This window comes from Suricata suricatta, chromosome 15 (genome assembly GCF_006229205.1).
Source record: "Suricata suricatta isolate VVHF042 chromosome 15, meerkat_22Aug2017_6uvM2_HiC, whole genome shotgun sequence".
NCBI classification, from domain to species: Eukaryota; Metazoa; Chordata; class Mammalia; order Carnivora; family Herpestidae; genus Suricata; species Suricata suricatta.
In genome coordinates, this window is record NC_043714.1 from 42142663 (window position 1) to 42170278 (window position 27616).

A 27616-nucleotide genomic window follows, 5' to 3' on the forward strand; every position below is an offset into this window, starting at 1 on the left:
TTCTTGGGAAAAAGAACACATACACTTAATGGGGCTCTTCAGTATTCAATATGAGGAAAACACTAGGGAACAACTCAGTAACTCCCACCCCTCACCATGCTATCTCATCCCACCCAAAAAACAGAGGGTTGAGGGTATAAAATAGCCAAAGTCTTAAACAATATAAAAATTTATGGGATTCTTCCAGAAAAACACAAATCTGCTCAACACAAAGTACATACATTAGAAAACATAACTAGAATATTTTAGCCATTATTATAGGGCAGAGAGAGGCTGTCTTTCATGAAATCTGGATTGCAGATGTTTAGCAAAAAAAAAAAAAAGATTAATAATCTATCACAAAGTCCCACAACTAGTGATTCAAAATGAAAGCTTTCACTACTTACACCATATGTAAATATACATATATACACGCTGCTTATAATCCCTTGATCTGAAGAGAAAGAGAACTGATACTCTACTGTGAAAATGGTCAGTGGGCAGACATTTTAAAATCCTTTCCCACATGAAAAGATTCCTGAAAAAGAGATCAGAAGACAACAGAAAAGCACTCAATATATATGGAGTTGTAAATCGTGTATGAACTAGTATCTATTACACAAAGAGGGAACATGCAACAAAGTGATTAGGGAAGTCAAACATGAATTAGTCCAATGACAAAGAGCCAAATACATACCCCCAAAAAAGCACTTTATGAAACAGAAATCCACACAAATATAAAAAGATGTCTGTTATTAACAATGAAATAATAAACTTTGAAACTCCAAATAAATCAATAAGAAAAAGAAATTGGTACGCATTCACAAAAAAAACATCTGAAGTGACACAAAATACACATCAAAGCAAAACATATATTTTTAAAACACATTAATTAAGCATTAATTCAAAGGGTACTAAGAATAACATATCCTAGTATGTTGTGAATAGCCATTGTCTGATTCTGTTAAAGAAACTTTCACTGCACCTAAAAATGTACCTTTCTAATTAAGTGTACACTTCCTTCATTAACAAAGATAATTCAAAGTACCAATGGTGAATGCTCGGATTCTGTTCTGGGTTCCACAGTCCTTTGTATATTTTGCTCAAACACATCTGACCGCAAAGACATTCCCATCTATGAACATGAGATGACAGGATGATGCCAGAATCAACAGCTGATACGTACAGGGTTTTTATGTGCTAAGTGCTATTGCACGCACTTTATGTATTTAATCTTCAGAACAACTCAATGAGGTAGGGTGGTCTTCTTATCCCATTTAGCAGATGAAGAAAATGAGTAACAGAAGTTAAGAAGCTTGACCAAGTTCATGCAGCTCATATGTAGGATTCAAACCCACCAGATACTCTGCCTCCAGAGTCTGTGCTCTTAACTATTACTACAGTTCAATTCCAGCAGTTAGCTGTAATTTCAACCTTTTCTTTCCCTCTGTACTGCTCTATAATTCAGTTTCCCATCTACAAAATGGGTCAGTAGTAGTTCTTACCTCATACAGTCATTTAATTCTTATATGAGGATTAAATGCAAAAACATATGCAATGTGTTTAGAATAATGTCTGACACATACCAATACTAATAACTGCTCATAAAATATCCATCAGGGGCACCTGGTTGGCTCAGTTGGAAGAGCATGTGACTCTTGATCTCAGGACCATGAGTTTGAGCCCCACATTGGGTGTAGAGATTACTAAAAACCAAACTTTTTTTAAAAAGAGCATATGCTCTAAATAAAGTAATTAAAAATCTATCAAAAGTCTGTCACCAGAGTTGAGAATCACTGTTATAAAACTACCAGTCAGTGTGAGTTTACCACACTGAATGGTCTTAATGTGCCCTTCACACTTCTAAAGAAGTTATGTCTAAATAAAATTTGGCTTTCCAATTATTTCCATTAGAAAATAACAAGCCCACCACCAGCTCTGAGGAAAACACATGTACATAACTTAGAAGTAGCCTTCTTCAGTCTGGAACTTCCTCTCCATTATTTTTTGTTTCCTCAATGCCCAGTCCTCCCCAGAATCACAGAAATATATCTCATCCCAATAAAGGTAAATACCAGGAATTTCTCTTATATTCCAAGATAAATGTTCATACACATTTTAAGACACAAAATTTACTTGGCTTTTTAATGTCATTCTCATCTATACAGCTGGGCACTGGGGATTCTGAATGGTTTCAGCCAGAATTCAACTCTCAGTTTGCCTTTCCCAAGAGCTACAGAGTTACAGAGATGGAAAGAACATTAATAATCCTCTAGTCCAGGGTCTAGAGCTGATCTAGATTTAAATTTGCTTCTAATTTTCTGGTGTAACAACACACTTGTCTATGTGTCACTCACTGTACAACTGTGCTAGGGGTTCTCTAGGTGCAGATGAAAGAGGAGAACAGCTGGATGGCTCCCAGGTTGTATATGTATTCAACCGTATAAGAAATTATCAAACTACTCCTCAAAGTAGTAGAATATGAAAGTTAAAAAAAATATATACACAAGGTGAGGAGGGAATATCACTGATTCAGGTTCAAAAGTCAACCTAAATTTGTAATTAATTTGTTTGGTTATTTGCAGCTCCTCCTCCTGAAACCTCATTAAATAATAAGTAAACTAATAACAAAAAAATCATCACAGGAGAGTATAATAAATCTGGAAGCATTCTATGGAAAGATCCACAGCAAAGAGCAGGTGGAAAAGGGGTCTGCAACAAAAGGAGTGATTCCCAAGTCAACTCCAGGGGGCTCCAAGTCAGCTCCACCGGGCAGGAAGGGCATGATTAAGAAGGGGGACAGAATAGGTGGCTAGCTTTTCCATGGAGGCCAAAAAGAAGAAAATGGAATAAGAAAACAAGAAAATGGAATCCCTACTCTACCCATACTCCAGCCCTGTATAGGCAGATGGCACGCATTCTGGCACTTACCCCCAGATAGGGGGTGTGGGGGAGAAGGAATGGCTCCTCTCTCAAGAAAGTGAGCAAATTGTCTCTGTAGGCCCTTCCCCTAACTGCCAGCTCCTAGCCCATCCACCCTAAAATTACACCAGCCAGTAAAAAGCACTGCCCAAGGCTCCCATTGAGAGCTAGTCAGCCTTTCTGCTGGGCAGCCTTAATACAGGATAGACCAGAACAAAGAAAGCAAGTAAAACAACCACCACAGAGAAGTAGAGATGATTCAGGAAACAGAAAATAACTTTTTCGAAAACTTATTTTCCTTAGAATGATTAGAAAAACTTTTGCATCCATGTCTGAGCATCAAGATACTACAAAAAAGGAATAATCAAAATGAAAGAGCTCTTGTAAACTGAAATCTAACTCCTGAGATAAAAAGTTCAGTTAGAAGAGTTGGAAAAATAAAGTAGAAGAAACCACCTCCTACCCACTCCCCAGAAAAGACAAAAAAAAATCTAGAAGGGAAAAAAAAAGAATAAAATTCAGGATATTCAACATCCAATAAAGAAAACAGAAGAGGATTATGAGAGAAATGCTCCAAAGCAGAAGAAAGACACAAGTGTTTATTTGAAAAGAACTGAGTGCTGAGCATAACTAATAAAAAAGGACTCACACCTAGGCACATCCTTGTGAAACACCTTGTTCCTTGTGCAGTATCAGAACCATCAGGATAGAAAGAAAAGTCTAGGGCACCTGGGTGACTCAGTTGGTTAAGCATCTGGCTTCAGCTCAGGTCATGAACTCGTGGTTCCCTGCATTGGACTGTGTGCTGACAGCTCAGAGTCTGGAGCCTGCTTCGGATTCAGTGTCTCCCTCTCTCTCTCTCTGCCCCTCCCCTGCCTGCATTCTGTCTCTCTCTCAAAAATAAGTTAAACATTAAAAAAAAAAAAAAAACTTTAACAACAAAAAGAGAAAAAAGTCTAAAAAGCTCCAGATTTCGGAGGGAGGGGTAAAAAACCTAAAAATAAGTAAGACCTTGAGAGGCATGAGCTGTAACATTAGCAACAGTAGATGCTAGAAGATCATGGACAAAAGCTCCCAAAGTTCTGAGAGAAACTTATTTTCAACATAAATTTCTACATAAGCTAACTTTCAATCAACTGTGAAAGCAAAAATAAAGACATTTTCAGACATGCAAGAACTCAAATAGCTGACGGCTTATTGTATTATAAAGAAGACAGTTTAGGAAGAATACAAAACAAGAGGGAAAACCAAGGAAAGAGGAAGTATACAAGAAAATGATGGCACTAACCCAAAAGTCCAGTGAAAAGAAATTCCAAGGACACAGCTGTACAGCAGACCTAAAAAGCAATGAGTCCACATTAGAACAAGAAATCAGGAAGCCCCAAAGAATGTCTTCTCAAAGAAGAATCACATAAATTCCAGGAAATGGATAAAATGAGTAAGAAGGTAGAAGACATTAGCAAAATGATAAAGATGGCATATGCTGCTTCTCTAAACATGAGGGGGAAAAAGGAAACAGCTCCAGGAAAAACAAAAAAATTATACAGCAACATCATGATCCTAACATAGATCCATCAAACTACAATGTGGCAATGATTTTGGGCAATTAAGTATGAGAAAACTAAATCTATTTGAACCGTATGCTAGGAACTTTCTCCTTCAGGTGACCTAGAAGTATAACACTGAACTTTTAGAAAGGGAAATATAAATTCAGCAGAGCATTGTTTCTTCTTCCAAGATGTCCTTTGCCCTCTCTTCTCTGATTCATTCATTCACCCATCCATCCATGCATGCAACAAATATTTACTGAGCGTTCTACATGCTAAGAATGAAGATGAAGCGTGAACAAAGAAGATAAAACCCGGCCCTGACGGAGGCAGCATTTTAAGGATAGAGACTCCTTCTCTTCCAAGAATCTGCTAAGGGGTTTTATCTCCTACTAAGCTTTCTCTGAACTCCATGTTAGGCTAAATGTCTCTTTTACTGCTCCAAATGAAGTTAAACTCTTCAAAGAGTTGAACTGGCTTTTTATATAGGTATTACCTCAACAATGCAATGTAATTTCTAAGTACGGGATACCATAGCATGATGATCTACAGGTAAGTTTCACCAAACCTAAAAGATGGTTCGAAACAATGTAATTATTTTGAAAGATAGTCAATTACTAAAATATTGGTAGAATTTATTAGAGTTATTTGGACCTCTACTGCGCAGCACTGCACCTAGATCAATAAATGTTTTAAACCTTTCCATTCAACTGAAATGTAAATAAAGTCGCCAAATAAAATGTAAAGCAATGCAGATATTGATTATTATTTAACAGACAAGGAAGCTAAAGTCCCTGTCAGTTATATGACTTGCTCAGATCATAAAATACTTTGTAAAAGAGCCAAAACTAAAATCCATAGACTATGTTAAGTTAAATTAAGTGATCAGATCAAAAAATGGGTCAAAATGGAAGAGAATAACCTTAAGCATTTTCTTAGAACTTTTCCAAATACATAACAAATAAATAGACTAAAATGTCTGTCCCTGAGTGGCTTATAGTAGGAGAAGGCAACCGCAACTATTCTTCTAATCACTAAAAGCTATTTAAATGTAATTTCTAAGTATGGGATACCACAGCATGGTGATCTACAGGTAAGTTTCACCAAACCTAAAAGATGGTTTGAAACAATGTAATTATTTTGAAAGATAGTCAATTACTAAAATATATGATACTAGGACTTAACCTGTGTTTCTAAGGCTGAGCACAGAAATCAAGAATTTAACTCACACACATTTATAGATCTCCAATACTTAGAAGCTGAAAGATTCAATGAATATTAACTAAATAGTGACCCTTACTCATGATGCAACCAGGAGACTCAGAGAAACTTTTATCACCCACTGGAATACAGGAGGGTTTTACCTTGATCCTATCTCAAGTACCACTACCACGAAGTACTAGTTATCATTCATTATCAGCTCAAATGCCAAGTCTGTGATCTGCCCCATGCTAAGAATCAACATTTAAATAGAAACAATCCCAACTCCTTGTTGCTCAGCCTCAGTCCCATTCACTGGAATACAACTGACTCCTAAACTTAATTCTGTGCCTTTATCTTTTCCTAGGAGTTTCCCAAAGAAAAAGAATGGGTCAAGGTATAAAACCTCTGAAAGAGATATTCTGAAGCTCTTTATTTAACATCTATTCTGACAATAAGATAATTGGTTTTTTGACTTTTAAAATATGTAAAGTGTTCATATAACTATTAGCAAACTGCCAGGCAATCCTGAAAACTGGTAAGAAAAATGCCAATCATAATAACAAAAAGGCACAAAAAGGAAATAAAAGAGCCAATACACATATAAAAAAGGTTCAAAGTCTACCTACTTGTCAAAATATGTTAAAAAGTAATAATAATAGTAAAAATTATAATAATAATGGAAGCTAGAATTTATTATGTTCTTTATGTGGGAATGTACAGTAAAGACTTACATAATTAACTAATCAACCAATTAGATAAGAAACTCCCCAAGAAAATAGGAAAAATTTCAAAGAGGAGGTGATCTTTGAGCTGGTCCCTCATGCAAATTCACTAGACAAAGCCTGGGGATAAGGGAAGCACTCAAAAGTGGAGAAAAGGATGAGGCAGTAACATTTACAAAAACGACAAATATGAATCCAGTTTTTATTCCTGGAGCCATTTCTCTTCTAAAGTGCATAAGAGAAGTGACAAGATATATAATTGTATGGAGAAGAGGGAGGTTAAGATGTTAACAGTGCTATACTTCAAGCTAAACAGATTAAGCTTAAATATTTTTTATCTTATTCTTTTTTAGTGTTTATTTATTTCTGAGAAAGAGCACGAGTAGGGGAAGGGCAGAGAAAGAGAAAGACACAGAATCTTAAGCAGGCTCCAGGGCTGTGCAGGGCTCGAACTCACGGACGCGACATCATGACCTTACCCGAAGTCGGATGCTTAACCAACTGAGCTGCCCAGGTGTCCCTAAATGTTTTTTAAAAGGCATGTAACTTAATCAGATTTGTTTTTCCCTGTGCCCTTAGTTTTCCAAGAAACATTTGATCAAAACCTGATAGCAATCAACAACTAAAAATCAGCAATACTTCATCCTTAGTGAGATATCTTTAACTTAGGTAGTCCTCCTTTAAACCAAAAACTAAAAGAAACTTTCAACCTAGAATTCTTTATCCAGCAATCATATAAAAAGGAAGTGAAATAGCAATTTCACTTATCACCATCATACCCACATAAAAGACAATACTAACGGACATGTTCTTCAGGCAACTGAGAAATGCAGAAAAGAATAAAAAACAATAAAAAGTATAAATATAAATGGGGTAAAGTCTTTCCTTTGATAACTGGTGAAGCAATTCCTAAAGATTATGACTCATCCATACCTGCAGTTTAGAACTATATATAGCATACCTTCACAGTTTGTAATTACTGGCAACAAGATAATCAAGTACTTGAATCAAATATTTCCTATCTATGCACTATAGTAACATTAACATTTAAAACCAAGAAAACAGGTTTTCCATTTCACATACTTTTACTTTATATTTCTAATACTTGGTAATTTTAAATACCACATATACTGGGTTTAACCCTGAAATGATTTTAAAACACTTCTGTGACTGGAATATAATTACTTTCAATTAAAGCACTGTTCTGCCACTCGAGTCATCTGATTTACATAAGTACTAGTTAAGCACCACAGAAATTCTAAAGTATACAATTAGAATGTCACAAATCACTTAATTCATTTTGTCAAAACAGGGATTATTTTAACTTCTATTTTACTTCTTTTAAAAGAAATCCTATTTACTTTATTTTCTCTAATAGAAAAAAAATTAAGTCGGGTAAACTTACAATGTACTTCCCCAATCAAACCTTAAAATGATTCTGGTTAACCACAAATTGACTCAAGTAGTTAAGCATTTTTCCGAATGTATTTTACTGAAATATGTCTGACAACATACAATAATGTCATATAATAATTAGAATTACACATTGTTTCATTGAGTATTATTCTTATCCATGCACAGATAAACAGGTATAAATTCTATCCTTATAAATTATCCAAGTAAACTAGATGCATTCCTAGCATAAACAACTTTATTAATAGTTCTTTCACTTAAGATTAAAACATAACCATAAAATGCTATTATTAAATAACATATTTCACTAACCTGAATTCACATACACACACATACACACGCACACATAGAAAATATGAGTTAGTTTTATCATTTTCAAACATCCTGATATTATTTTGGAAAATAAAGACAAAACTTATCTTTCAATTATTTTTTAAAATTCAGAAACATAAAACTTCAATTGTTTACCAACCATAGATTATAAAACAGAAAACAAGATAAATACCATGAATAATGTAAAGTTTAAAAAATTCTAGCCATAATTTATTGAAATATATTAATAAAGAATATACACTCTGATTCCAAATGAAGAAGTGGAGTACTATGGTAGATTCTCAGTGACCAACCAAAAGTTTCCTAACAAATAAACAATCATATGACTCTTAAGTCTGCCATTTGAAGATACATAGCTGGTTCTCACACCTCATACTAGATCTTTTTACACTGCAAAATCTTTCTTTTCTCATACTGATATTTTCTTTGTAACAAAATACTAGCTAGTCAGACCCTGAAGTATAAATCTTTAGAAATGAGATTAGCAAAACAATTTAAAAATACTTACTGTCTTGTTTCGTAATCTAATTATGTCTGAGACAGAGCCAGCGCCACAGTACTCCATAACAATCCAGAGGTCTGTGTTCTTAAAATAACTGCCATAGTACTTTACAACATATGGGCTAAAGAAAAATACATAGACAATTAAGCTGAGTTAATTACCAAAGAAAATTATTTCTTAATCCCAATACAAAGTATTTTCAACATTTCATAACGTTCCAATAAGTAAACTTAATGGGTAAACATCTATTGTACATCAAATCATCTATATGTAGGGTTTACCAACTGTGCATAATTAGGCTTTAACTCATGGATGAAATTTAACAGGATTATAAAGCAGAGGAGGCCCAAATGCTCTGAATGATTCCCAAGAATATACGGCTTTGTTTTGGCAAGGAACATAGCGTATAACATAAGGAACAAATGAAAATATTTCCTTTAACTAAAGCATTTTAAATATAAATCTTTAAGGAAGTCCACATTCAGTCAAATATTAATTCTCAACTTTAAAATACTCTATAATTCAACAAGGCCAAAAAAATTTTTTTAATTCTCTTTTATTTTGGCCTTTAAAAATCCAGAGATAAGTTATTACAATATTTTTGCTTTAAATGCAGGTAATTAAAATTAACAATTTAAAATATTTTTGAGCTGAAGTTTTATGTCTTTCAGAGCAGAATAAACTGTTTATAACCTGTTTTTAGGAAGACTTAGAATAGTCACTTATTTACTTAATATTTACCTAATATTTACTAAGGGCAGGCTATATACACAGATACATAAAACATCTTGTCCAACTCAAAGAAATAGAGTATCCATTGTCACAGAATACATAAAAAGATGAAAAATACAAGGTAGCATAAGCTAAGTCATATACAGCTTACATACTTCAAGAGCTAAAATAAGCAAATGACCATGGTACCGCCAGCAGAAAAAAAAACTTGTAAAAAGGGTGGTATTTGAACTATGAAGGGATAAAAACCTCAAAATATGGGTGGAGGAGAGACAAGAATATTTTAGAAAAAAGAAAGGCCATGTGTAAAGACACAAAAAGAAAAAGAAAAAGCCAAAAATGGCATGTTTAGGGGACAACTTGTTCAACAGATACTTCTATCTAATAGCAGCTATCATGAAAAGTGGCAGAAATGGAAGGCATATGAATCAAATTAGCAAAAAATAAGTATGAGTGGAGAGTACTATAAAAGACCACATAAAGAGACCACCAAAACAAGAGGTCAAGAGAAGACTTCTCAGTAGAGCCTTTACAATTTTAGCTAAGTCTTCAAATCAAGCGTAGAGCAGATTGGTTGGAGCTTAAGGGCTTAACCCAAAAAGGTGGCTACAAGGCTAGAATTCAACCCTGGGATTTATCCTCTGCTTGTTATTATCTCTTGCACAGACTCACTTCCTAACTGGTCTCCTTGTCATAGCCTTCTCCTCCATTCTAATCATTGTTCCATATAGTCAACAAGGTTACCTACCTGTAAAATAAAGGTAAAATAAACTGATCATATTGCTTTCCCGTTTAAAAAAAAAAAAGTACTTAAAAAAAATTCCAATCAATGCCTTTCCATTACTGAAAAGGTCTTAACTGCTTCATATCACACATAAGATCTTTCAACATCTACCTTTCTACCCATGGCTCTCATTATTTCCCATTTCACACCTTAAATATGTAGACATACTCAGCTTTGGTAGGCATTGGGAATGGAAAGTAAATATTAGGAGTTCCTAATTGTTCACAGAACCACTGAAGAAACATGCTTACCAGTAAATGAAACTAATCTAGAGAGCCAGAAGTTCAACCTACAGGAAACAAACATTAAAAAGCCTTCTTTACATACACTTCTTTGGGGTGTGAGTGCCTATGTAGAGACATTTACAGGGAGTATTGCTCTTACACCTGGTTGTGCCTCAGAAACACTTGTGACCCAGGTCCCACACCTTAGGGGTTCTAATTCAGCAGGTCTTTTAAAAGCTTAATTAGGTGACTATGATATAGATTCAGAGTTAAACTTCACTCCAGAAGAATATCCTTCAAAGAACTTCTTTAAATATTAATTTTCTCATTGAAAATTTTGGAAGTGTTAAGTAGCAATGAATTCAAGATTTTGTTCCTTGAAAGGCCCATAGAAAACAAATGTTTCACCTTGTAATACACTAGGTAATCAGCAGTTCTAAGGAAAGGACTGACAGCCCTTACAAAAATTAGGGATTCTAACCTGGACAGCTACCCGAAAAAGCAACTCTGTCTTTAGTGATAAATCAAGAAAATGGCTTTGGGGAAAGGTAATAAGCTCTCCAAAATATACTTGGAGGTCCATTCTAACACAATCAAGTAGACAGATCAAGCTCGAGCAGTTCTCCACCATAAAACATGGCCTCAATAATTTTAGCCTAAAAAAGCATTCAAGCAGATAGAACTAAACAGCCACATGTAAGGACCCATACGTGAACGCAGTTTCTTCCATTCAACATTCGTTCATTAGCCCTCTGCTTAAGCCAGTGGCGAACTGCACAGACACAACTCTGACTCTCAGAGAGCACACACCAGCATGAAAATATACTGGTCCTGGAGGAGTAAACCCACAAATAAATACGATTAGTAACTGTGGTTAAAAAAATAAAAATAAAAAGAGAGGGCTGCCATGAGATAAACTGGCTGAGACTAGTTTGCATTCATCATTTCTCCAGAAAAAACTGCTCCTCGCTCATAGCAAAGGATGGCACAACATCCACACACCCCAGTAGTCAGTCCCTAACTTGGAACGCTAATGGGCCTCCACCAGAAGAAAACAAGCTCTGTGAGGTTAGGTGCTGATCTGGCTTGCTCTCCATTTTATCCTCAATACCTCTCTTCTTACAGGTAGAAACAAAAGCAGTGGATAGGAGAACAAATGAATAATCACAGAAAAGCTCACAGAAGGAGGCCTCCCCAAAAGAATAATATAGAAGGGAAGATTCAAAGGTTGGCTCGAAGTTAACCAGACAAAGAGCATCCAGGCACCAAGAACTGTCTGTGCAAAGGCCTGAGGAGAGAAAGAGCAAATCATTCTCAAGAAATCAAAAGATCAGTGTGCCTTGGAATAGAGTGAAGATTAAGATTTAACACAATGTAGTTGCAGATGGAGGAAGAGGCCCGATAATGAAGGGCCTCAAAACCAAAGTAAGGGCTTTATTAGATACGGAAGAGGAAATCTGAGAAGAATTTTAAGTAGAACAATAACACGATCTAACATACTTTTTAAGATTTCTCTGGCTTCTACACCAAAGCTAGATTATAGGAAAACAAATACAGACACAGGTAGAAGATTATGTTAACCTATGTATGCATGAGATTATGAGATCATTATTTTTTGTATTTGTGATGCTTTGACATCTAGGACCTGCTGACAAGGTCTCCACGGTCTCTCTCAGGGTTAGCTAATTCCTAGAAATAGCACCTGTGAGCATAGCCATCCCACGCAATCACACAAATCTAGCCCTCAGCTACCTCCAGGGCCACTATTCCCTTAACTTCATCAACCCAGGGCCATGTACCAGACAACTTGGGGCTTCCTTACACCCAGTGAAATCATTGCTCATGGAAATCATTCAAACTAACCAACCCTAGACCTCTTTACCCCACCTCATCTATTCCTGCTCATAGAACCACAATCAAGGCTCTTGCCCATGTTTTCCACTCTCTCCCTCTGCTCCCATCTGACCCTGGTGCTTCCCTGTATAAGCTTCCCCTCCTCTTCTCACCCACTCTTGCAAGACAGGCTCCCTCCTCTCAGGATCTGTAAGTATAACAATTTATCTCCAGATTCACTGGTCTCACCACACCTAAACAATAATAAAACCTACATTTAAAAAAAATTTTTTTAATGTTTTTTATTTTTGAGCGAGAGAGACAGCCTGAGCAGGGGAGGGTCAGAGAGAGAGGGAGACACAGAATCTAAAGACAGGCTCTAGGCTCTGAGCTAGCTGTCAGCACAGGGCCCGACACTGGGCCCAAACACACAAATCGTGAGATCACGACCAAAGCTGAAGTCAGATGCTTAACTGACTGAGCCACCAGGTGCCCCAAAACCTACATTTTTAAAAAAAGAGATGTTGGTGAATTGAAGTGAGAGTAAAAGAAATAAAAAAGAAAAATTCATGAGATATTTTCAAGGTATACTCAACACAATTTGATAATGACATAGACTGGAAGCTAAGAAGTAACTCAGGTTTTTTTTTGTATGTTGTGCACACTGAACATAAACTTAAGACTGGCAAATTAAGATTAAAATTCAGGGGCACCTGGGTGGCTCAGTCTGTTGAGCATCCAACTTGGCTCAGGTCATGATCTCACAGTTCATGAGTTCGAGCCCTGAGTTGGGCTTTGCACTGACAATGCACGGCTGCTTTGGATTCTCTGTCTCCCTCTCTCTCTGCCCCTCCTCTGCTCACACTCTCTCTCTCTCTCTCTCTCTCAAAAGTAAACATTTAAAAAATTTTAATAAAATTTCTTTAAAAAGATTAAAATTTAAAGCCACAATTTAAAAAAATTATAGACACAGGTACTAATATGCTCAGAGAGTTCAAGACCCGGGACTTCTAACTCAGTCTGTTTCCTATGAGATAGACATTGTTCATTCAAATTCATTCATGTATCATTTTATTATTTTTTAAGTTTATTTATTTTTGAGAGAGAGAAAGAGAGAGTAAAAAAGGGCAGAGGAACAGAAAGAGAGGAAGACACAGAATCTGAAGCAGGCTCCAGGCTGAGCTGTCTGCACAGAGCCCGACGTGGGCCTTGAACTCACAAACCATGAGATCATGACCTGAGCTGAAGTCCAACACTTAATGCACTGAACCATCCAGGTGCCCTTATGTATCATTTAAAAATAATCAACATTCACTAAACAACAGATATGGCCTAATGGCAGAGGCTAGAGAGACAAACGAGTAAACTTTAGTGACTGGAAAAGGCAGACAAGGCAATGGGGAACCCCTGAAGAAGTTTATGCAAGAAAAGAATACAATCAGAAAGCATTGAAAGAGGATAAGACTGGGCAGGCCTGTCAGGGGACAAGGGTGTCACTGTTCATTTCAGCCAGCAAGTTAACTAACTATACAGTGACTTAGATTTCCTCACATGTTTTTTACCATGCATTGATTTTTAAATGCTAGAGAGGAAGCAGAGTGTCCATCAAAACACTAGCTCTGTTATTTATTTAATTTTAAGCAACACACAAAATTTTAATTCATCCATAATTCCTAAAAATCTTAAGCCTGCTGTACGGATTTATAGGACAAATGAGGACATAGCAACTCTGTATAGTCTTGGCACTGATAGTTAAATATGACTTTAAAAATTTTATTGGGTGGAGGGAAAAGGAAGACATAAGTCAAATTACTGCATACACCAGGAAGCAAGGTGAAACCCAATGCCTTCATTACTGGGGTCACAATCATGAGCCATATTCTAATTCTCTCTCCTGGGCCATCTCCCCGCTGCTGCATTCTCCTGTCCTGTTCATGTATGTCCCTTCCCCTATTTAACACCTTCAGCCCAATGAACTATGTATCATCTTCTCCCAATTTGGCGGGGGGAGGCGTGCCTCCCCACATCCTATGCCTAATGACCATATTCTTTCCAGTCCTGTATTCTTTTCACATCTCCTCTACACCCTTCATCCTGACAGTCTTCCTCCAGTATCACAACTCAAAATAGAAATAGTATAAAATGAGAAGTGAAAAAAAAAAAACAGAGGGGAAAATACGGAAGAAGCACACAAACTCTTATCTATTTGCACCTTATATTAACACTATTCATGGCACAAATTATTTGGACTGAATCATTCTGTTTAAGCTTCTTATGGAAATTCAAATATTAATTTTTACTGCCTAAAAGGTAATTAACATTTTTATACTAAGTTGAATTTCAACTTAATTGAAGAAAACTGCATATTGCCAAAGGTATTTTTAACAGCAAAACTGAGTGAAAGATACAAAGATTCCCCATAGACACCCCGCCCCCACAAATGCACAGCCTCCCCCATTATCAACATCCCTCACCTAAGTGCTGCATTTGCTACAACCGATTAATCTACACTGACACATCATTATCACCCAAGGGTGGTACTCTAGGATACATCAGGGTTCACATTAGGTGCTGTGTATTCTGTGGGTTTGGACAAATGCATACTGACTGTATCCACTATAATACTATCATACATAATAGTTTCACTGCCCTAAAAATCCTCTGTGTTCCATCTATTCATCCTTCCTACCCTCCTAACCCTTAGCAATCACTGATCTTTTTATCGCCTCCATAGTTTTATCTTTTCCAGAATGTCATGTAGTGGGGATCGTACAGTACATAGCCTTTTCAGGTTGGCTTCTTTCACTTAATAAAATGCATTTAAGTTTTCTCTATGTCTTAAAACATGGTTTAATCACTCATTTCCTTTTCCTTTTAGTGCTAAAAAATATTCCACAGTCTGGATGTACCACAGTTTGTTTATGGATTCACCTACTGAAGGACATCTTGGTTGCTACCAAGTGTCTGGTAATTATACAGAAAACTGCAATAAAGATCTACGTGCAGGTTTTTATGTTCACATAAGTTTTTAACTCCTTTGGATAAACACCAAGGAGTATGACTGCTGGATCATATTGCTAAAAATATGCTTAGTTGCATAAGAAAATGGCCAAACTGACTTCTAAACTGGCTGTACCATTTTGCACTGCCACCAGCAATGAATGGAAGTTCCTTTTGCTCCAAAATCCTCACCAGTATTTGGTGTTGTCAGTGTTCCAGTTTGGGTCATTTAAATAGGTATGTAGTGACAACTTGTTGTTTTAACTTACATTTCTCTAATGACATATGATATGAAACACCTTTCCATATGCTTATTTGCCATCTGTGTATCTTTGCTGATAAGGTGTCTGTAAGGTCTTTTGCCCATTTTTTACTTGGGTTGTTCATATGTTTGTTAAGTTTTAAAGATTCTTTGTATATTTTTGATAACAGACCTTAACAGATAAATCTTATGCAAATATTTTCTAAAGTCTTCCAAATAGGAGCATGTGAAAATTAAAATTCTAAGAAATGGCCATTTTTCATTACAGAAGTTTCATTAACATCTTTCCACCACCTTAATAGTGGTAACTATTAGTGGTAATAGTTTCAATATATTAGTTGAATACATAAATAAGTGGGAACTGTGTGCCTCGATGCATGGGTTAACAACACATCTCTCCCGGTTTAGATACGAGCAGTCCTTGAGCAGTGCACACAGGAATACAGAGCTTGTATTAACTGTGGCTCCCTGGTCTCCAAATTATCTAGCACACAGTACTCCTAAGTATTACTGAGCAGCTCCTGCCTCCATCCCAGCAATGCCTTGAAAGTGCTTCAGTTTGGAGGACTGGAATCTTTCTGTAAACCTTGCTTTCTTCAAGCACAGGCTATAGAGTCAGCAAATGTGGGTCCTTACGGCATCTGGGTCACTAACTACCTGTGTGATTTGGGACAATTCATATAAACTCTCTAGGTCCCACTTGCTGTACATGTCAAATGTTTAAGTTCCTTTAGCACAAGGAGCCTTCTCCTCAAATAAAATTTTAGAATGCGCCCCAACACAGAAAAAAGATAAAAGCAATGACTGAAGTTCCTCATTCTGCTCAATCCTTCACTGTTTGAGTAAAATACCCCCACTTCCTTAAAGCAGAGTACATTTCCAAAACTCTAAACTAATAGACCTGACAAAGATCTGGCCTAACATTAATATTCTATGATTTATATATTCAACAAATATTTATTAAATGTCTACTCTGTGCCAAGCACTTGACTAGACACAAAAGATTCTGTAATAGACAATGCAGATGGGCTCCCTCAAATATTTATGCCAAAATGCAGTATTAAACACATGTTTAATATTTACTAAAATGAACAAAAATATTTAAACACCCCCTGGTCTCTTTTTATAGTGTAGAAAGCAAGACAATTTGCCAAATGTTCAAATAGCTAAATAGACCTTATTTTAATTTCAGAAATGCAAATCTCATTTTTCTCTAAGTGGGAATTTTTCAATTTGTACTGCTTTCATACAAATAATTTTTATGTTAGTTTCCCAATATCACATCTCAATTATCACTAGTAATTAACAGCTAAAATGTAATGCTTGCCCCTGTTTCCTAGTTTATTTTTCACTTGTCTTATCTTTTAGCATTTTAGGGTCTTTTAACCTACTAATTTTTCTGATTCTTCACTATTTCATGTGAATAGTGAATCTGAAAGTAAAATCCAAAATGCATGAACCATTTTTTACCAGTAATTGTTCCACCATCTCTGTATTTCAATCAACATATATTTGAGACATCCCTACTATGTACAAGACATTCTGCTATAAAGTGGTACAAAATTTCTAGAAATTTATTCACATTTCTTTCCCCTTTTATTCTTCACTCTTCTTTCTCCTTAATAGTTTAAAGTATATAATGACAACAAGGACCAGATTTCCCTAGGGTTCCCTCAACCTATAATGCTCTTCCATATTCCTTATTCATACCACATCCATTCACATTCACTCAACAAAAAGTACAGTAGTGCTAGGCACTGTAACGTGTGGTAAGAATATGAGGCCCTCTGTCAGGAAATGAAGAGAGGGATAAAGACAGTGAAGACATTGCAGAAGGAGAATCTGTAAGATAGTGTCCTCAGAAGTATCAGAAAAAGAAACAAAGATGACTCTCAGTTTTGTTGTTCAGAGACTAAGTAGGTGATGATGCCTTTAACAGACCAGGAATTTGAGAGGCTTCTCTGCAATAATTAAAAATGCTAAATGTGAAGTTCCTTCTGGATATTCTCCAGCTGAGTCGCCCAGACAAGAATCAGTAGTACTTGTATTTGAGTAAGATCCAAGGGCACTTAGTAAGACATAATCCCAAAATCACAGAGTTTAAGAGTCGGGTGACAGAGCATGCAAGTAAATGTGTGCTTAAAAGAGAAACTCAGGTAAGAGAGAAGATTGGAAGCACAGGCATAATTATAAAGGATTTTATACGCCATCCTTAGGAGGCTGGATCTATCTAGGCAACAGGAAACCATTTAAGGTTTTAAACAGGGCGCCTGGGTGGCTCATTTGGTTGAGGGTCTGACTTTGGCTCAGGTCATGATTTCACGGTTCGTGGGTTCGAGACCCGCCTCGGGCTCTTGCTGACCACTAGCTCAGAGCCTGGAGCCTGCTTCAGATTCTGTGTCTCTTTCTCTTTCTGTCCCTCCCTGGTTCACTCTCTGTCTCTCAAAAGTAAATAAATGTAAAAAATAAATAAATACAGGGAATGGCTTAATTAGTTTTATATTTTAGAATGATCTACATTTTAGAATGATCTACTCCAGCTTTAGGGTAGAAAATAGGTTGAAGGAATCAAAAATGAAAGCAAAATGAACAAATAGGAAGATGATAAAGAAACGTGAGCAAGAGCAGAAAGGTCCTAAGATGCACAAAGGTTAGAGGAAGATATGTATAATACGCATATTTGCTACCCTGCCTTTCCCAGAGCACCCTCAATAAAATCTCTAAAGGACAACAGTAGTCCCTAAACTACAGTTAATCATACTAAAAGTAATAACAGCAACATGCAAGTATTAAGCACCTGAGGGGCCAAACGCTACTCTATGCTCAGTCTTTTCTTTCTACAACAAACTGTGGTAACCACCTTCTTATCAAATTACCAAATTAATAGTAAGGTCTGGGAAAACTTTGGAATTACATATTTTGAACTAAGAGCTGAGGAATGTATTATTTTTTTCTATAACCACTTGAATTTCCCAGTTATACAGCCTTTATGGAAAATATGTAATATAATCTAAACATAGGGTACACAATAAAGAAAAGCAAAACTGAACAGACTCAAGCAACAAAGTTCCTCTAGGATTATTCAGTCACCTCATTAGCCACAGGGCTTATAGCATGTGGGCCTTACATACCTTTGGAAGTGGAAGTTTTTCACAGACCTCTTACTAATGGGGCTGTGACTGGATCAGAGGTGACAATGTATCCAGACTCCCCCAAGTCATCAGCTGTAATATACCATGTGGCTCAGTCAATTTTGATGAATAAAACATAAGTTGAAGGTTTTTGGGAAAGCCCTTTCCTGCCTTTTCCCTTTTTCCTCTACATGGAACATAAACACAAGGCTGGAGCAAAAGCCAGTCCTCTTATAACAGTAAGCACAAGGACAAAAGCCACGTACTAAGGACAGCACAGTGTAAGAAAAGAAGTCTGAGCCTATGGTTACTTTATGCTTTATACCAACCCTACCTGTAAACCTTTGTACAAGGGGAACAATAAAGTCCCTCTTTAAGTAACTATCAGCTAAACATAGTCCTAATTTATAAACACTGCATGTCTGACCAAACTACTTACTAGGACACGTAAGACACTTCATGGTCAGCTCCATTTACCTACCTCATTTCACACCAATCTGTCTCATGCCTTCCACTCTGGTATTTCTAAACCTTGCCAGAAGAGCACATACCAGTGAGCTGATTTTCACCTCTCTACCTGTAATTCTCTTTATTCTCTCTCATTGCTTCATTTCTCAACCATTTAACTCTTCCTCGGGATGCCAGACTCCATAATTCCAGGCTGGGAGTTGAGGTGTCCTGCCTCCTTGCTCTCACATCACCCCACACGCCGGGCAGTACAGTGACCGCTATACTGTAGCTATTTGTGTAGGTATCTGTCTTCCCAACTGGATCACCAGCCCCTCAAGAAGAAAAACAATAGCTTAGTTCTTTCAGTACTCCTAGACTCTGGCACAGTAGTAGCTGGTCCACCAGGGATGCTCAGTAAACATTTGTTGAATGAATCAGACTTACATAAAACACGGCTGATTTTAATTAGTAAAAACAATTCCATTAAAAAAAAAAAGACTGTTAAATGCTCCCCCTTCACATCAAAAAATAGTTTTTACCCATAATCTGCCCTGAAAATGAGAAAATGGCTTACGTATTTTCTGTCACCATATGTTGCTTTATAACATTATTTCTGCTCTGGAACTGTAAGTCCTAAAGACTACCCTAGAAAACTATCCTTATCTTCCTTGAAGTATTAGTATCACTTTAGATGGAAACTCAGAAAACTAACCAGATGTCCACAGAATATATTTTCTTACATATTATTATCAAAACTCATCAGAATGAAGGTAAATAAAGAATAAAATCTCTTCATACCTGTCACATTGTTGCATTATGGAAATTTCTTTGATTATTTCCTGAAGATCCGACTCAACAGGTACTTGTTTAATTGCCACAACCTGACCAGATTCCTTATGTATTGCTTTAAATACACTCCCGTAAGACCTAAAAGAAACCAAGACATTTCTTTATTTCTTTCCTTTCAAACATCATAGATACTAAAGAAAAGTCTACTGTGAGTTTTTGCAGGTAGTCTTTTCTGGTTTAAAACACTATTTAATGGTGATAATTCGAAGTAAGCAAACAATAAGAGAAGTGAATTGTACCTTAACTTTAATGCTTCAATTAACATACTTAAAAACTACTAACATCATCAAAATCACATGTAAAGATTTGCTGTTTTTCTTATGAATGAAAGAAGCACACTTAGGGTTTGTCAACTCAAACAAATGCAGCATTAAGAAGATATAAATGAAAATTAAAAGAATGAAGTGTAGAATAAAAAGAGCCAAAGTCTCATGTTAGGGGAAAAGGCCTATCTCACCTTAAACAAAATCTTCCCCAGAATATCAAAGCCCCATGACTGTTCAGAACATATAAAATTGAAATGAAACCCGCAGTCGAGGACTGAGCTACATTATTGCCGAAGTTAGAGAAGCAGAATCTGGTTTTCCCTAAGTCTTACATCCAAGGGCTCCTCAAATGCTCCTTCTCCTCAAGCGCAAGACCACACACTTACAGGTATATCAAATGAGTAACAGGATCTAATGGCCACTTGCCCAAAAAGCATCTCTGCTACAACTCTTGAAACTTTGCCAATTAAATATTTATGTTTTAAAAAGCAAAAACAATGAGAGAAGGAAGCCATGTGTACTTTGATATGAATTAGAAGACAAACATCACTACCACTTAACTGTTCTTATTGTAAGCCAGGTACCAGGATTAGTGTTTTACAAGCGTTATCAAAATCCACCCTCTCAATTGTGAAGTAAAATACTACCATCACCATTCATATGATGAACAGAGACTCAGATACTGGTAACCAACAAGTACAGAATTTAAACATATAATGATTCCACAGATTATACTCTTCTCACTGTATCATTTCTACAGCAGAGAAAGAAAAACAAGCCCTTGGAAGACATGGAATGTTTCCTAATATTAGAAAGCTATGCAGGATCACTTTCAAATTTATAATCTTTTAAAATAAGTGAAAAATAAGTGATAAACCAGCTACCTTAATAAAATGAATTTTATCCTATCCTGTTTCTTTAAGCTTTCTGAAGTAATTTAGCTTGATACTCAAACACTCCTTTGTGTGTGTGTAGTCCTAACGTATGCACAGAAACACACACACACATATGTATATTTACCCCTTAAAAGTCATATGAGCAAAACTCATATGCATATGTATATATGTATATAAACGTGTATATGTATATAAATATATATATTCATATTCCCTCAAAAGCCAATACAGAATTCAGTGATGAATTATCTACCGAGAATTTCACAACACCATCACTCTCTTCTAAAGTCTCATTACTGCAAAAGAGAAGCTGGGAACCACATTTCCCAGAATTCCTTTCCCTGAATGGATCCCACTTAACAGTCTGACAATGAGAAGAGTATGCATGAAATCTGAATGGCAAAAAGTTGAGGAGAAACCATCATTCTCCAGATGTAGCAGATGCACTGACAAATGTGACATACACAGTGGCTTCCTGCTGAGTTTTTGGTAAGCAATACATGTTGCTACAGAATAAGAGAGTTGGCAAGAGTTTCTCAAAGATTCTTAAGGATTCCAGCAGTTTCCTAGTGAGCTTTTAAGAAACATTCACTTCAGTGTTTCAGGCAGAGATGTTCAGTGTTGGCTGTTCTGACCTTCATCAGCAGATTTGATGACCTCTGCATTTGCAGCCCTTCCACAAGTCATTTGAGCTCCTAATTTTATAATAAACTCTCTATACCCAAAGTACATCAGGTAGCTTTTCTTTTCCTGATCAAACCCTGCTACCAACAGTTTTTGGTACAGGAAGTGGTTCCAAAGGAAAGAATCTTAAAGATAAGAATCTTGAATTAGTTCTTTCTTAGGTCTGAAGATAATGACTTCAATAAAAGTGACAAATAGAATATTGACAGTATATGGCATTCAGGGGCAAAAGAATTATTTAAACTATTACCCTTAGTTGCATAAAGAGTAGGTAAAACTTGAGAAGACCAAATACCTATATCATTAGGACGTTATGGTGAAAATAAGAGTACAAATACTGTAAGAACAGGCTAGGTGTCCCTGCCTACATTGGAAAAGTTACATAATAAATATAAGAAACTCAGGGCTTAAATTTCCAGCTCAAGACTAAGAATCATAAAACTTCTGAATGCCCCAAAGAATGTTTTAATTCTTAAAGGCACAGGGCTGAGACTTCTGAAAATAAACTCAAGGTCCAATCGAAGCAAGAAGCTGAATTATATTGCAAACTAAATTCATAACATCACCAAGTCTATTCTGTTAAAGTTAGGCTTTTAACTATAAGGTATCCAGTGAATTGGTAATGGGACATTTAAGTAAATATTTATTAACCTGAGTACCTTGAACCCCTCAAACCTACCAAGCCTCCCTTGCCAATAGAAGTAACCCTACTCCCTAGTCTGAGAAGATGAGTCTCACAATGCCTAAAGACTCCATAAGGACCTCACCTGAGGCAGTCACCTTTGAAGGGAATGTAGATCCTCCTCCCTCACCTCCCATTGCTTCCAGGCCTATAACTCCAGGCCTACACTCAAATCCCCAGACACCAGAGGGATGAAAATCTGGTATAAAATCTGATGCAAGAGCACCTTGCTTTTTCATTCCAAAAAAGTTTAAGATGGTTGTCAGTTTTATCAGCAGAATTCTAAAGAATATGTGTGGGAACAGATTCCAAGATTTCTAGGGAGAAAGAAATTCACTGATAGGGATACAAGACCAGAAATTCCAGACTCAGAATGTTATCTCAAATGGTTAGGAGTTGCTTTCAACAGTATGCTCAGCTAGTTAACTGAAACTTGGACTCTAAAGTGTCCTACAGAGAAATGCCAGAGATTCTCAGTATACATTAGAGGAAGGAGATCATTGGTTCAAGTAGATAAAATACTGGAATGGATATATTATATTTTGACTTGCTCACCCAACCCCTACTATGTTCACTGAGAGAGTCCAGAAGATAATCCCTTCACTAGCATCACTGGAAGCTCTATAGTGCAGCTCAGGGATAAGAGAGATGCCAACAGGGAAATGGGCTCCCTAATTTTAATGAATGATGGGATCCTCAAAGAAGTGAAAAGAACTAGCAAAATCTTTCTACCCAGAGAAAAAGTAGCATGGTAACCATAATGGGTAGCAAAGTAAGGCTGAATTTTCTGTTTCTTATACATTCAAGTTTGGATATTAATATTATGTTGGCTTCATAAAAATAACTGCAATTATGTGTCTTTAAAGACTTGGCGCTTTTTTTTTTTTTTAAGTAAAATGCGTAAGTGTATGATTCAGTGGCATTTAGTGCATTCTCAATGTTGTTTCATCATTCCCTCTGTCTAGCTCCAAATCATCTGGAATCTGCTTTCTGGTCTCTAGATTTATCTATTCTGGATTCTTCACATAAATGGAATCATGTAATATATGGCTTTTGTATCTGGCTTCTTTTACTAAATAGAACATTTTCAAGGTTCATCCTACAGTAGCATGTACTCATTCCTTTTAAGGGCTAAATATTCCATTGTACAGACCTGGCATACTTTAGCCATTCACCAGTTGGTGAACATTTTCACATATGACCCTTATGAACATGTGTGCTATGAGTTGGTATCTTTTTAACAGGTTTGTCTTTCCATCTTTTCTATGGTAATTGATCTATTTAAGGTTTAACTTTTTTGAGGGTCAATTTATAATATATTTAAATTTTATTATGAAATTTATAAAATTTATATTTCATTATGAAAACATCTACTTTGGGATTTTCAAAGGCGTTCTCTTTGGAGCAACATATAGTGACCTCTTAATTCTTCAAATTGTTTCTCTATCTTTGCTTGTACTTTTTTTCTTATTCCAAACCTTCTATATTTTTGCTCCTCTTTCTTTAGTGAAAGCCAGAAGAGGTTTAACTATTCTACTGATCTGCTCAAAGAAATAGGTTTTGTATTTATTTATTATTTCTAACTTTTATTTTCTATTTCATTAATTTCAGCTTTTTCTTTTATGAATTCTCTCTTCCTGATTTTTTGGTACATTTTATTAGTTTTCTAAGTTCATTATATAAGCACTAAAAGAAATTTAAAACTAAATGCTTTCCCTTAATTACAGCTCCTCTGGATTCCACAGATACTGGTATAATTTGTTCTCTTTTTCATTTTCTAAATAATTCATAATTTCCTCTTTAATCTCTATAGGTTACCTCAGACTATGTGTCCTAATTTCCAACAAGTATGGGTTTTATCACATTGTAATTATTTCTTCCTGATTTTAGTAAACTATAATCAGCCATGAAATATGCAAAATCTTTTTTTTAATTTGTTAGCTTTTTAATCAATGCTCCACAAACATACCCAAAAAAAGGAGGAATGCCAAAATATACATTGTTATACAAGCACAGATATATACTGTATATTTATAAATATAATCAAATTCATTGATTACAATATTTAGACCCCCCATGTCTTTTTTTCTATTACTCTTATTCAATTCTTAAAGAGATATATGAAAATACCGCATCTAAATACACTTTTATGAGCTTCCCCTGACACTTCTAACAGCTTTCCTTCCCAAATTTAACTGTCATGGTGACTGATACATATACGTTCCGTATAAACTGTCTTATATTACCTTATGTCCTTCATTATTCTTTATCAGGATATTAACCCCTCTTTATTCACTTGAGATCTTTTAACTTTAATTTACCTAATATAAATATTGCCATTCCTATTTCTTTTTATTTTTATTGTAGGATTATCTCTTCCTTATCTGGCATCTCTAATAGGAAATATCCCTACATTTCTAACCTACTGGCCTCTTATCAAAGCATATTCTTGGATTTTGCAATTTAATTGACCCTCCTAGTTTGTCTTTTAATGGGATAACTGACATTTAATGAAAAATATATTTCATTTTTTTCCTTCCAACTTACATTTAGCTTATTATTTTACGTTTTTGTTTTCTCTATTTCCTTTTCCTTGCTCTTGCTGGTTTACACCATTTTAATTTTGTTTTGTGCCTTTCATCATTTCAAAAGTTCTTCTATACTCTGCCATTTCATTAAATGTCACTATGTGCCAAAAATGAAATGTTTCTCTACTATTATTTTAAATCATATCAACTATTCTTCTGTCTCACTGAGACACTCTATTTACAATCTATTATTCATTTTTCCCCAAGTAAAACGAGTCCCAACATCGTGTAAGATGGTCTTATGTTCACTTGCCTAACTCAAAATCTTTCAAAATCTTTCAAGCATATGAGTAAGAACACCAGACAGAATTAACAAATTTCTTGTGAGTCACTTTACAGCAATTTCTTGCCTTTCTATTTTATATATGTGTGTGTGTGTGTGTGTGTGTGTGTGTATATATATATATATATATATCCTACTTCTCTGAAAAACACAATTACCAGATTCAGCACACTCCAGTCTTTTCAAATTCATATTGACTGCTACAAAGTATATTCACTTTAATGACTACTACTATTCTTTTTGTTCCTTTCCACTTTTATTGAAGTAGATATATCTAACATATTTATCTATCAGCTCATCAATGTACTACAGTTTTCAATAAACAGATCTTTCACCTCCTTGGTTAAATTTTTCCTAGGTGTTTCCTTCTTTCTGATGTAATTACAATTCATTTATAATTATTTCATTAATTCTGACAAATTTTCGGTGGACTCTGAGATTTTCTATATATAATATCTTGTCATCTGCAAATAGAAACAATTTTATCTCTTCCTATCTCACTGATATATTTGTATTTCTTTTTCTTCCCTAATTGCTCTGGCTAGAACTTCCTGTACTATGTTAAATAAAAGTGGTGAGAGTGTTCATCCATGTCTTGCACCTGATCTTAGAAGAAAAGCTTTTAGTTTTTCACCACTGAGTAATGATGTTTGCCGTCATGTCATACATGACCTTCATTATGTTGAAGTGTTGAAGTGTGTTCCCTCTATACTTCTCTAATTCAATAAAATAAACTCTAGTGAAAGATTAATATTATATAGTATTTTATAATTTTGTCATTACCTAATACTACTTTCATATTTTTTGTACTTACCCTTCTCCAAGTTTCTCTAGTACATCAAAAACTTCTTCAGGCTGCTTAGTCAAACTGTCTTCACTCAGCTTTTTGAGCTTACTGATGAAAAAAAGAGAAAGAGAAATATTTTTCCTTAAGATTTTTTATAAAATTTTTAATTTCATTTTTAAGAGTAATCTATCCAGATAGTTCAAAAATACAACAATGTAAAAATATATAGGCAGTTTCCTTTCAATCCCTATTCCTAATCTGCCCAGAAACACCTCAAATAACTACTTTTATTAGCTTCTTATGAAACCTTTATACAAATATGAATACATATTTTTACTTCTCTGCCCTTTTAACATATAAGATAACATTTCATACACACTTTTTTACACACACCCTATAACTTTACTGTTTTCATTTAACAACGTGTAGCCTACGTTGGATAATCTACAACATAAGTACATAGAAAGCATTCTCATTCATTCTTTTTACATCTATATCCTACACTATTGCAAAGGTGTAGCATCTCTTACAAATCACTTTTTTGTGAATATTTAGGTTCCCTTTTGCTATTAAAAACAACATTGCACTGGATAAATGTATACATAAGTCAATTCACACATGTGCCAATGTATCTGTAGGATAAATTCCCCGAAGTGAAACTGCAAGGTCCAGAGAATATGTATACACATACATATATATAAACACAAATAGAAGCATATATACTGAACAAGTATATGCACTATAAGCATAATCATATTTAATAACAAAGAATACAATATAATCACTATAATAACTATATAGTAATTATTAAAGTTATTGATTACATTTTACATTTTATCTACTATAACTATATGTTATATGAATATACATGTATATTGATAGATACTAGCAAACTGCCCTCCAGGAAGCATGTACCAATTTATTCTCCTAACAGTAATACATGAGAGGGCTTCTTTTCCCACAATTCCACCAACAAAGTATTTAAATATATATCTGGATTTCAGTCAATATGTTAGCTTAAAACGTTTACTCAAAATAGATTTAATTTGTATTTCTCTTATTTTGAGTGAAGCTGAGTATCTTTTAACATCATTATGAAACTAGACCATCTGTTCATTTCCTTTGTTCATTTCTCTTCTGGTTTTTCAGTCTTTTTCTTATCTGCATACAAGATAAATTAACCTTTGTTTAGGTTTCAAATATTTTCACTTGTGTTTTGACTTCACTTATGAGGTTTTAGTTTTATACTCTGACTGCCTGCCATAATAAAATGTGTTCTTGTTTTGTTTTGTCTTCTTTAAAAATCCTCTATATGAATGGCATATGCAGATATCTGGAAACAAGAGGTGAGAGCGATTATGCATGTGAATCTGATGGAATAAAATTAATTCAGTATGAATTAAATGTCATGTATGGAGAACTAAAATAATTCAGTATGAATGAAATGTCATGTATGGAGAACTAAAATAATTCAGTATGAATGAAATGTCATGTATGGAGAACTAAAATAATTCAGTATGAATGAAATGTCATGTATGGAGAAC

The 27616-nt window shown here is 35.3% G+C and overlaps 1 protein-coding gene across 2 annotated transcripts in view; it reads right to left on the reverse strand.

Moving 5' to 3' along the window:
• The window catches only part of STK3 (serine/threonine kinase 3), a 255658-nt gene that overhangs the window by 198759 nt on the left and 29283 nt on the right, over positions 1–27616 (reverse strand). For both annotated transcript variants that reach the window (XM_029923871.1, XM_029923870.1), the window contains exons 2-4: positions 26100–26180; positions 19836–19964; positions 8628–8742 (exon numbers count right to left, since the gene is read on the reverse strand). In XM_029923871.1, coding sequence (XP_029779731.1) covers positions 8628–8742; positions 19836–19964; positions 26100–26180 — 325 coding nt within the window. The remainder of the gene's footprint in view (positions 1–8627; positions 8743–19835; positions 19965–26099; positions 26181–27616) is intronic.